The 12,778-nt window shown below is 33.7% G+C and overlaps 2 protein-coding genes, 1 long non-coding RNA gene and 1 pseudogene across 4 annotated transcripts; all 4 read left to right on the top strand.

Moving 5' to 3' along the window:
• Positions 1-3,152: 3,152 nt before the first annotated feature.
• On the top strand, positions 3,153-5,686 carry LOC104776966 (uncharacterized). The gene is made up of 7 exons (XM_010501145.2): positions 3,153-3,306; positions 3,592-3,960; positions 4,047-4,274; positions 4,364-4,718; positions 4,809-4,933; positions 5,016-5,151; positions 5,242-5,686. Exons 2-7 carry the CDS (start codon positions 3,617-3,619, stop codon positions 5,479-5,481), a joined length of 1,428 nt encoding a protein of 475 aa, XP_010499447.1. The 5' UTR covers positions 3,153-3,306; positions 3,592-3,616; the 3' UTR covers positions 5,482-5,686.
• A 295-nt stretch (positions 5,687-5,981) lies between these two features.
• Positions 5,982-7,284, top strand: LOC147946838 (F-box protein At1g11270 pseudogene; annotated as a pseudogene).
• Positions 7,285-7,286: 2 nt separating this feature from the next.
• LOC104776967 (uncharacterized) lies at positions 7,287-8,143 on the top strand. Of its 2 annotated transcripts, XR_015586945.1 has the most exons (3): positions 7,287-7,343; positions 7,476-7,663; positions 7,814-8,143. It is a non-coding gene; the product is annotated as an uncharacterized LOC104776967 (long non-coding RNA). The 2 variants fall into 2 exon arrangements; XR_766195.3 differs by having other exon boundaries at positions 7,287-7,663.
• A 2,545-nt stretch (positions 8,144-10,688) lies between these two features.
• LOC147946839 (uncharacterized) lies at positions 10,689-12,569 on the top strand. The gene is made up of 5 exons (XM_087503374.1): positions 10,689-10,874; positions 10,974-11,089; positions 11,687-11,769; positions 11,902-12,089; positions 12,240-12,569. The coding sequence occupies exons 1-4, from the start codon at positions 10,793-10,795 to the stop codon at positions 11,951-11,953; spliced, it is 333 nt and encodes a 110-aa protein (XP_087359500.1). The 5' UTR covers positions 10,689-10,792; the 3' UTR covers positions 11,954-12,089; positions 12,240-12,569.
• Positions 12,570-12,778: the final 209 nt, after the last annotated feature.

Consider the following 12,778-nt stretch of genomic DNA (forward strand, 5'->3'; position numbering starts at 1 on the left):
TTGGTATTGGTAGGAGAGGAGGAGAGAATGTTTACTATAAGATGGTAATCCAAATTAGATAATGGAGATGAATCTTTAAAAAATAGAACAATGTAATATATATATATATATATATAATACTTTCTAAAAATTAAAATATAGAACAAACTCTTACAACACATATGAGATATAACAACATTTGATATTGGTGGGAGAGGAAGAGATAATGATTACTTATAAGATAATAATCTAAATTAGATAAAGGAGATAAATCTTTTAAAATAAGAACAATGTAAAATATATATCATGTAGTCTCTAAAATTAAAATTTAGCATTAACAATTTACAATGATATTTTTTTTTTACAACCCATACAACAAAAATAAGAAATAAAAAATAACAAAAAAAACGAAAAATGATTTGAGGTATTGTAGAAGAGAATGAGAGAATGTGAAAATGAGATAGTAAAAGAATGTCAATATGAGAGAATGATAGATTGAGAGAATGCTTATTTATATGATAAGAAATGATGGAAGTTACATTTAGAACTATGGAGTTACAATAGTAATTTATTGTGTTTGAATAAAATTGAGTGGTAGAATATGATTAATGCATAATTTATTTTATTTTCAGTTATAATTTTATTTTAATGTGTGAGTTAAATGTATTGTGTTTATTGGGTCTTAATATTGTTTAAAGCAATTAGAAAGCAAATTAAAAAAAAATGAGAAAACATTAAATGAAAATCAACCAATAAGGAGAGACCAAAACCTTACTTTTATATATATGATATATTGCTTTAAACTTTGAAATGAGAAATATATTATAAACAATAATTTTACATGAGAAATATATTAATTTAGCCAACCAAAATATGAATATAAGTTTAGCCAACCAAAATAAATAAAAAATATTAAAATTTAACCAAAAATAATTTCTCTTGAAAGATAATAAGTTAGTAGGAGGAATGAATTAATGTACAATTATTGGATAGGAGTTACATTTGAGTTAAATGGAGTTACATGTCTTTAATTATAAATAAATATTTTAATTTTTTATAACCTAAAATAAAAGGAATACCAAGTGGCTTAATCAAAATTCACATGATTTGGTTGTTTGTTGATATAAACTCAACACTTACACATAATATTTCAAAATAAAAAATATTACTTTTTAAGTGACAAACTAAATTAGTTTTCTTATAAAATTATATGAATTCTTCAATCTCAATAATTTTTAAAATCCCAAGGATAACTTATATTTTTTTGGTTTTCACTCATCAATTTAATTTATAGTGCTAGATTTCATACTAATGGTTTCATCTTTAGAGAATTTAGTGAAATGCTATTTTTAAAATTATATTTTATTTTTATATTTAAGTTCCAGTTGAATATGTTTTGTTTTTTGGATCATTTTTTATTTTGATTAAAGACACAAAAAACCAATTGTTTAATTATGTTCTTTTTTTTTTCAAAAACCTCAAATCATAAAAATATATATATATATATATTATATTGATATCTGCAGATTTAACAATTAGATCACAAAACAAAATAGTCTTTATAAATGGATAAATGGATAATTATATTGATCTTTAAATATTATATTGATCTTTATAAATTATTGAAAATGATACATGAATATGTGAGATAACCAAAGACATAATAGATAATTACATATGGATCATTTCAACTTTATGATCTTATTGTGTGGTGAATATTGTAAGGAAGTATGAAAATAATGACTTATAAGATGTTAATATAAAATAAAAAATAGAGATAAACATTTTAAAAGATTAAAATAAATATATAAGATATACATATCATACAAACTCTAAAACTAAGCTTTTACAATGATATTTGATTTGATTTTTTATAACCTATATAACAACAATAACAAAAAAAAATACAAAACAAAACAAAACAAAACAAAAAAGAGATTTGAGAGTAGTGGAAGAAGATGAGAGAATGAAAGAGTGATAGACTAAGAGAATAAGATAATGAGTATTTATAGGAAGAGAAATGATGAAAAATTACATTTAGAAAAATGAGAGTTACAATTCTAATTTATTGTTTTGTTTTAATACAATTGACTAATACAACTTAGTGGAGAAATAAAGTTAATGAATAATTTATAGGGAGAAGGTATAAAGATTTCAGTTTTATATTATGTGAGTTAAATGTGAAAATTAATTGTTTTAAATTTGTGTTTTAAAATAATTTTTTTTTTTTATTAAAATTGCATTGCCAAGTGGACTAATAAGGAGAGACTGAAACTCTACTTTTATATATATGATTTGAACTATAAAAGTGATTGAAACTTCTGTTTTTGCTATATCTAGTTATATACGTCTTTCCTTTGACATATTAATAAAGACAAAAAAGATCAGTGTGTTGCTGATTAAGCAAATGTAACAAACAATGGCTACTGGCCAAAATAATCAAAATTAGCACACGAGTTTCTCATGGTAACTAACTGTAGTAAGTAGTTTGGATTCGAAGAAGAGAAAGTGACCATTCATTTCCACCAATTGGTTCACACTAAACCCCAAATGGTATAGTTTGGCATATTGTTTTAGTTTTTTCGTACAAAACAAACATTTTATGTACTACTAAATGCTATATTGTAAAAATAAAAAGATCAAAGAAAAATCTTACAAAAGTTTGTCGACAAAAAAAAAAACTTACAAAAGTTATGTGTTAAAATGTTGATCATTTTTTGAGTCACGTATGGTAGAAGAGCTTAAGTATGTTGGTTGAACATCTTTTACAAGTTTTAACATAAAATTAGTAAACCACATGGTGGTCGGCTAGTGGTTATCATCTGGTTAAATTTTTTCTCATATGCATAGTTACTACTCATTTACTATATGGTCAATACCACTTTTTCTGTGGGTTGTATTTTTCTTAGGGATTAGTATCGGATCTTTCCATAGGTCTGAAGATTTACCTCGAGTTATTAAAAAAAAAATTAGTAAAATAAAAATTACATTATAAAATACTAAATTATTCGGACAAAATACAAATTTGTTTACTCTAAATTAATGATCATTTAAAAAAAAAAAAAACAAGTGTTGGAGCAATTTTAAGCAGATTACACTAATCAAACTCTATTTACTATTTAGTCAATCTGCTTATAATAATTTAAAAGTAATATTGTCATCACTAAAAAATCAGAAATGAACGTACATGCCACGTGTATCATTATTATTGGTTCGATGACATGTATAGTTTTGTGTAACTTGTTTACAAAAAGCTCCAACGTCAGCTGAAGAGCGAGCGAACATCCCAAAAAACGAAACTTGAATCCGCTTCTTCTTCGCAGAGAGGTAAAAGCTTCTTACACAATTCTCCTCTTTATCCCAGTTTTTGATTTCGAAATCCATTTCTCGTTTTCTATTAGATCTGTGATTCCTTCGTTTACAAATCTCGCAATCCGGATCTGTGATTTCTTGGTAGATCTGAGTTTTTGAATGTTGAATTAACAAGAATACAATTAGCTAGTGTTGTTGTTGTTGTTATTGTTTTTTTTTTTTTTAAAGATTATCCATGATGCGATGTTGCATGAATGAACACTGAACATAATCTCAAATTTTGGGTTCTCAATTTTGCAGAAACATATATAAAACTTTTTGACCAATGGGAGGAGGATTTAGAGTATTGCATTTGGTGAGGCCATTCTTGGCATTTCTACCAGAGGTACAGAGTGCTGACAGGAAGATACCATTCAGAGAGAAAGTGATATACACTGTCATCTCTCTCTTCATCTTCCTTGTCTGCAGTCAGCTTCCTCTCTATGGTATTCACTCTACCACCGGTGCTGATCCTTTCTATTGGATGCGTGTCATTCTTGCTTCCAACCGTGGAACCGTTATGGAGCTTGGTATTACTCCTATTGTCACATCTGGGTTAGTGATGCAGCTCTTAGCTGGGTCTAAGATTATTGAGGTTGACAACAATGTCCGTGAGGATCGTGCTCTCTTGTAAGTGTTTTGTTTTCCCTTATGGGGTAATTTTCTTGAATGAGTCGTGAATCGTTTGTCTTATGTGTTGTTGTGTGTTTTTGTAGGAATGGTGCTCAGAAGCTTCTTGGGATTCTGATTGCTATTGGTGAAGCTGTTGCTTATGTTCTTTCTGGAATGTATGGTCCTGTTGGTCAGCTTGGTGTTGGAAATGCTATTTTGATCATCCTCCAGCTTTTCTTTGCCGGAATTATCGTTATCTGTCTTGACGAGCTTCTTCAGAAGGGGTATGGTCTTGGCTCCGGGATCTCCCTTTTCATAGCAACCAATATCTGGTATGTTTATAAATAGCTCATCTTCACATCAAAGTTTTCGTCTTTTAAGGCAAGATAGTATTAATGAGTTGATATTGTGGTGATAACAGTGAAAGCATTATCTGGAAAGCATTTAGCCCCACAACAATCAACACTGGTCGTGGAGCTGAGTTTGAAGGCGCTGTGATTGCCTTGTTCCATATGCTGATAACTAAGTCCAATAAGGTTGCTGCGCTCAGACAAGCTTTTTACCGGCAAAACCTTCCGAATGTTACCAACTTGCTTGCAACAGTCTTGATCTTCCTGATTGTTATCTACTTCCAAGGCTTCCGTGTTGTGTTGCCCGTGAGGTCTAAGAGTGCTCGTGGCCAACAGGGTTCTTACCCGATCAAGCTGTTCTACACCTCTAACATGCCAATCATTCTCCAATCTGCTCTTGTCTCAAACCTCTACTTCATCTCTCAGGTACTTGTGTATTCTTTTTCTTTCCTCATTAATTAAGTGACTATAGAGCTGGGAACTTAAATTTGACAATTTGTATCTCCATGTCGACAGCTTCTCTACAGGAAGTTCAGTGGAAATTTCTTTGTAAACCTATTGGGACAGTGGAAAGAATCAGAGTACAGTGGACAATCTATACCAGTTAGTGGTCTTGCATACTTGATCACAGCTCCAGCAAGGTAACTGACAAGTAGTGTGTCCCCATCGATATAACGATCGTTTATTTTCAGTTCTCTGAATATTTGTTTTCCATGGTTACAGTTTTGCCGAGATGGCTGCTCATCCATTCCATGCTCTGTTCTATATCGTCTTCATGCTCACTGCTTGTGCCCTGTTCTCAAAGACATGGATTGAAGTCTCCGGATCTTCCGCTAGAGATGTAGCTAAGCAGCTCAAGGTAATCCCGAAACCGTCATCCATTGCTAAAGTAATTAAAACATTCAGACATTGATCCTCACATGCTTGAAATTCTCTATAAAATGATTAGGAACAACAAATGGTGATGCCGGGACACAGAGAGTCTAACTTGCAGAAGGAGCTGAACCGGTACATCCCAACAGCAGCTGCATTTGGAGGAGTATGCATCGGTGCGCTCACTGTTTTGGCTGATTTCATGGGAGCGATTGGGTCAGGGACTGGAATCTTGCTGGCGGTGACAATCATATATCAGTATTTTGAAACCTTTGAGAAGGAAAAAGCCAGCGAGCTTGGCTTCTTTGGGTTCTGATTGTTTATATAGTCAGTATAAAAGGGTCAATTTTGCTAAGAGACTAGTGAGAAATTTGAAAGCCTAAAAAGTAGCTTTCCTCTTCTAGCTGTGTCCACTCGAAGGTTCAATAGACAAAATTTAAGAGATCCTTTGGGTACACACTTATTGATTAACCAACAGATTTTTCTCCATTAGTTGTTCAAGAATCAAGAATTTGTTAAAATCCTGGGATTTTCACATACTGATCATATTTTTGTTTTGTTTTTTACCCTGATGCTTCACCAAACTTAATTCTTCTAGTTCTCAAGATTCAGCTCCGATTGTAGAATGGTTCAACGCTCATTTCTTTTCATGTTCAGTTTCAGAGTTGTGTGTTTTTTTGTCTTTAGAAATATGAATTTATTATCATTGATTATAATTTATAAGGATCTCTCAAGTCTGACGTGAATTTTTCATAAAGAGAAAGTGTTGAAATTTACTTTTTCTTTTTATGGAAGTTTTCCATTGTTCCAATTCATAGCTCGATTCGTAGATCCTCCTCAACTGGTGTGTTTATAAAAGAAGCCTCAGGATCTTATTATCTCTCTTGATCAATTGATTAGAGACAGACAGAGGACGAGACACAATGTTGAAAAGACGACAAAGACATGGCTCGAGGATGGTATTGAAAAGGCATCGCCCTACCGCTACTACTACTAGTGTGGAATCGCTTCCACACGATGTTGTAGAGCTCATACTGGAGAGACTTCCCGTGAAATCTCTGATGAGATTCAGGTTAGTGTCCAAGGAGTGGAGAATAACATTCTGTTCCCAACGTTTCAAGAAAAGACAGTTCGTCCGTCGTACGCTGTCACGAGGCCCTGATGTCCTTTTCGTGTCCTTAAATGATCTTAATGATCGAACTCAAATTGTTTATGGTGCTGATGAACCTGACATTGTCTTGGGATCTTCTTCTTCCATACTCCGTAAGGTCTCCCTCCCTTTTACCCAACGCATGATTTGCCATGGTTCTTGTGACGGTCTGGTCTGCCTCCATTCTAACTTCGTACTCAGTGTCGTGGTGAATCCCGCCACTCAATGGCATCGGACTCTTCCTTTGTCCTGCGTCGAACAGCTCATCATCGACAGGGTTGTTAATAAAGGAGAAGCTTCCCCCCCCAACTTGTATGCTTGGGTTTGGTAAAGACATTATCAGGGGCACTTACAAAGCAGTTTGGTTATATAATTCATCTGACTTCGACCTAGACAAAGACGGCAGCCTTTACCACTTGTGAAGTTTTCGATATTAGCACCAACTCTTGGAGATACCTTGCCCCTTCCTCTCCTTATCTGATTCGCCCTAACCAGAGGCCAGTGTATTTAGATGGCTCACTTTATTGGATCACCGACTGTTTTTCTCTCATTGCCTTTAATGTATTGTCTTTAGATCTTCACACTGAAACTTTCAAAGTCATCTCTGATTCTGAACCTCCCTTAGACACTTGCATACCTGACTCTTTCAGCGTCGTCTTGTGCATCCTAGATAACCGCTTGTGTATGTCCGAGAAAACATGGCATACCCAAAAGATATGGTCCTTCTCTTCTTCTTCAGGGACATGGAAGAACATGTGTTCCATTGATCTCGCCGAAGCTACTCCTTGTTTCAGCACCCCTTTTGTCCCGACTTACCCTATAGCAATTCTTGAGAAGAATAAGTTACTGATTCATGGTCGTTACTACTTGGAATCAGCTGTGCTAGTTGATCTCCATACCAAATCCTACGATTTAGTCTTCACTCCTACCACCTCCGGATATTCTGTTTACGACACTGAGTACGAAGTTAGAATGGAGGCAGACCAGACCGTCACAAGAACCATGACCTACCAATATGGAAACCATTTGTAATTTATTTTTATGGGACGCCAGTTTTATTTTTCTGGTTCTTGCTGTATTCGGCTTTCTTGGATTTTTCTTTTCCCGCTATTATTGTCATCTTTTGCTGCTATATTGCTCGAGTAATTTTTGGATTGTAGACTACTCGCTTTCCAGTTGCCAAACCGTATGTTGCGTGCCAAAGGAAGTTAAAAGGACAAAGATGATGAAGGAATGGGTTTGTCGAAGCGTTTTCGCGGTTTCTAGGATCAGCTGTTCATGAAAACAATGCAGCCGCACAAGAAACCGGAGCTATGGCTCTTTTTAACTTAGCAGTCAACAATAACAGGTTAGATAGCTCATCCTCTTTTTTTTCCTTTGTTACCAATCAAAGTCCTTAGCATTGTGCCAATGTAGGGGCTGCCTGTGTTAACTAGTGCTCTTCGTGTGCAAACCTTCTCACAGTTTCCTCTCTTTTGTTTGTTTCATTGAACTGCAGGAACAAAGAGTTGATGCTGACTTCAGGGGTCATTCCCTTGCTTGAGAAAATGATCCCAACCATTATAAATCTGACTCTTAATTTCGATCGTTCTCAGGCCCTTGGACTTCTTATTAACGTTCTTTAATTTTTCATATCAGTGGTAAATGCAAAAGATAGAAGAAGGGAGAGACATGGTTAATCAACTTAGCAGCGCTCCAATTGTTTTCTTTAGCATTTGCATATACTGTATCATTTCAAGTTATCACTTACATTAATATGATTTTTTTTGGTATATGTTTCAAGCCATATAATATAACACATTGCAAAGCCAATGGTTTCACCATCAAATTTATGTGGAAGCTTTAACACCCGCCATGGAATGGGTCAGTTTACGTACTACTCACTACCAAGTGACAAATATTTTTTAAACCGCCACTTCTAACCACATACAGTAGCAAAGGGGACAAACTACTCCTTGATGTTTTGGTCTCTCATAAATCCAAATTCGTTCAGCCATGAGTCCTGGAATTTTGAGGAGACGATCCAGCTCCCTTATTCTTTTCACGCAAGGTACATGTCTTCTCTTTTTTAGTCTTACACTTCAAGAGACCATATGGTTATATTAATACTTAATTAAGTTAATAATTTTGATTAAAATAACATTTTAAAGAAAAAAGGGTTAGGGATTGTGTATATAGTATATAATATAGTGGTAAAAAATATATAGGAATAAGTTAATGTTAATTATTTAGATAGAACAATTAATTAATTATAAATCACCATAGATATGTGTTTATTTCTCAAGCAAATGTGTATAGTTTTTGTGAGCTTTCTTAAGATATGAATCACTCTGTTTCTATATAGATGTTAAATGATGACAATTTTGTTTTTGTTTTTTATAGCTTCGGTTAATGAATGTTTCTTCTTATTGTCATTGTAGATCTTTTGTGTTTTTTAAGCACCAAATAGTTTGCTGATTCATCTAGTACAGTGAGTTAGATAAGGGATTTCATTTGCTCATTTGCTGATCCATCTTGGATTGCATTATAGAATTCATCGTCCAAGTGCTCTTTTAAAATTTTATGAATCATCTAATAAAGGTAACAATTTTCTCAAGAAATATGTTCAGATCGGTTAGCGAATAAGGCTACTCTACGGAAAGCATCGTCAAAATCCATTATGCTGTATTTTTCTTAGTGTATGACACATACCTTTGAGTATGTAATAACTGTGTTACAATAAGTTTGTGTGTCTTTGTAATAACTCTTTCATTTTAATGAAATTTGTTTTTGTCGAAAAAAAAAGAAACTAGGTTTAGGTGAAAGATTTTGATTTACCTTGGAAATTTTACTAGTTGTATTAATCGCACAAACATTTATTTGAATATATTTAGAGATACCAGCACCACCTTGCCACGATCGCTGTCAATGCATCCGGAGGCAAGCAGAAACTGCAAGACGTTAAGTGGTCTTCAAAGATAGAAACTCTTGTGTTCAGTTATTTGAAAAAGTTCAGAGTAATTCGTAAATCGGCAGAAGAGCTGAAGAAAAAGAGGGGAGAGAATAAAGGGGAGCCAATGGAGGAAATCTTCACAGAAACCATTGATCCAAGTGTTCATGATTGTGAGAAGAAGAAGAACTGAATAAGAAGAAGAAGAAGATGAAGAACGCTTTACGAGGCATATAACACAAGATCCTAACTAGAACAACGATCGAATAACATATGTTTGTTGGTAAATTTAATATTGATGATGATACTTGTACTAAATTAACTTTAATTTTTGTATTTTTAAGTTGGTAATATTTTAGGATGTTACGGTGACGAAAATAACGATCCTCCCGGTTCATTCTTTTTAATTAACGGATTTGGTAATACACTCATTTATATCCATGTTTTTATCAAAACTCTCGTACCTGATGAATCATTTAGAGATAATTAAGTAAAACAATTTTTCTAATGAGTGATTTTGAACTTGAATAAACTTTGTAACACATTTGTAGGTGGTTGTGACTTTCAAAGATGATAACGTTCTTATTGCATAGATTCTAACATTGCTATTTTCAAAATCAAGAATTTTTTTTTAATAGTTTTACATGTTAATTTATAGGAGATTTGAGTGGTGTCAATTTGCAATCCTCTAAGTTGTTATGGTGTGGTAAAATAATTTAATCAACTATTTATTTATTAATTTTTAATTCGTTCATTTTTTTTATTACGTGAATCACTTAATTGCATATGAAATTATTTCCAAATTAATCATAACTAAAGTTGGTTAAATATTGATTATATATTTTTTTTTCACTTTCCAATATTATGCTAATCCATTTAACATAATGGTTAAAATGGATTAGGTAAAATCAGACAGGTTTTTTCTTTGGATGCAACAACCAATTAAAGTTTTCCTCGCGGATGTAAGACTATTATATACATTACACATTGTCATTTTTGTAGAATTCTCACAGATAAACTTGTTGTTATCAACACTTATTTGCATGAAAAAACTTCTAAAGATGGGAAACCATAATTTTCATGATTACGTATAAGTGATTTTTGTAAAACTTTTGTAATATAGGTTTTTTCTTAAATAGATAATTGTGAATTCGGACTGCTTGATCTACTCTCACCATTATTTTAGTTGAAAACATTACCTATTAATATGATTCATTATGTTTGGTATAAGTATAACTATCAATCATTTTCCTTGAAAACAATCACCAATTACTCACTTACATTAAATTAACAAAAAAAAAAAAAAATTGGAATTTAACAAGACACAATTTGTGTAACACAAACGAACATGCCCGGTTCAGGTTAACCAGAAAAAGCTAAACCGCTTTTTCTGGTTCAGGTACACAATAATAATGATTTAATTTGGCGGTCGGTTTAGAAGACACTTCCAAAAACGGGGCGTAGGGTTTTAAAAAGGGTTTCTCTTCTCTTCTCTTCTCCGTCGTCGTGTCTCTGCAACTCGGAGTAAATAATTACGGCGGCGATCAAATGCCTCGCATCATTCCTCCCGAGAATCTCGGTTGCCCACCGATCCGTGCTTTAACCTTTGACTCTCTCGGCTTAATCAAAGGTGCCCACTTCCCTCTTTCTCTCTGTTTACTTGCTGAAAATTATATATAAGTTTTTGTTTTTCCTAATAGGTTTTTTTCTTTTTCAATTTGATGTGCAGTGACTGAAGCTCGTGGTAAAGAGAGAGGGACTCCGACCGTAGTGAACACATGGGGCGAGATGAATGCTTCTAGAACCGTTCTTGCTGCTTCCATTGATGACCGGTTAAGGAATCCGGTAAAGTTTCATTCTTTTTATGTTGATGTTAAGTTAGGATTGGAGCTAGGTGTAGCTTAGTAACAGATTGATTTCTCTACTGCTGAAATGAGCTGCTTTTTTGAATACTAGCTTATAGGATTCGAACTTGTGATTCTTAGTCTTGGAGACAATTATGGTAGTGCTAAGCCGAATTTGAGGTTTCCATTGTATTCCTTGTTCTATTCAAGCAATTAGTAGTTCGAGTTTTTTGTTTTGCTTGTCATTTTGAAACATTGAGTTTTGGGTTTGTTTAGTAGCGATTGAGAACTTATCGGTGTAGTATGTTATCATTTTGTTTGCAACAATGTCATAGTCTCCTACTATATAGCTCATGAATATTATTTTTTCCTGAGTTATAGTTGTTCATTACTTCTGTAAAATCATGTATGAGTTGGTGAATGTATTAGCAAATTTTGAGTTTTCATGCCTTACTTGTAAAAGACAAAACTGTGAAATCTGATTTTATCGAAGAGAGCTTCATAAGTCTGTGTTTTCCTCTCCATTTTTTTTTTTCTTGCGTCTTAATGACAAACTCATCTGTCTGTTTTCGTCTTTCTTTTTTCCTTCCAATTGCAGCTTTTGGCTGTTGCAAGAAAAGTTAGAATGGAGGCAGACCAGACCGTCACAAGAACCATGACCTACCAATATGGAAACCATTTGTAATTTATTTTTATGGGACGCCAGTTTTATTTTTCTGGTTCTTGCTGTATTCGGCTTTCTTGGATTTTTCTTTTCCCGCTATTATTGTCATCTTTTGCTGCTATATTGCTCGAGTAATTTTTGGATTGTAGACTACTCGCTTTCCAGTTGCCAAACCGTATGTTGCGTGCCAAAGGAAGTTAAAAGGACAAAGATGATGAAGGAATGGGTTTGTCGAAGCGTTTTCGCGGTTTCTAGGATCAGCTGTTCATGAAAACAATGCAGCCGCACAAGAAACCGGAGCTATGGCTCTTTTTAACTTAGCAGTCAACAATAACAGGTTAGATAGCTCATCCTCTTTTTTTTCCTTTGTTACCAATCAAAGTCCTTAGCATTGTGCCAATGTAGGGGCTGCCTGTGTTAACTAGTGCTCTTCGTGTGCAAACCTTCTCACAGTTTCCTCTCTTTTGTTTGTTTCATTGAACTGCAGGAACAAAGAGTTGATGCTGACTTCAGGGGTCATTCCCTTGCTTGAGAAAATGATCCCAACCATTATAAATCTGACTCTTAATTTCGATCGTTCTCAGGCCCTTGGACTTCTTATTAACGTTCTTTAATTTTTCATATCAGTGGTAAATGCAAAAGATAGAAGAAGGGAGAGACATGGTTAATCAACTTAGCAGCGCTCCAATTGTTTTCTTTAGCATTTGCATATACTGTATCATTTCAAGTTATCACTTACATTAATATGATTTTTTTTGGTATATGTTTCAAGCCATATAATATAACACATTGCAAAGCCAATGGTTTCACCATCAAATTTATGTGGAAGCTTTAACACCCGCCATGGAATGGGTCAGTTTACGTACTACTCACTACCAAGTGACAAATATTTTTTAAACCGCCACTTCTAACCACATACAGTAGCAAAGGGGACAAACTACTCCTTGATGTTTTGGTCTCTCATAAATCCAAATTCGTTCAGCCATGAGTCCTGGAATTTTGAGGAGACGATCCAGCTCCCTTATT

The sequence above is a fragment of the Camelina sativa genome, chromosome 3 (assembly GCF_030686135.1).
Source record: "Camelina sativa cultivar CO46 ecotype springtype chromosome 3, ASM3068613v1".
NCBI classification, from domain to species: Eukaryota; Viridiplantae; Streptophyta; class Magnoliopsida; order Brassicales; family Brassicaceae; genus Camelina; species Camelina sativa.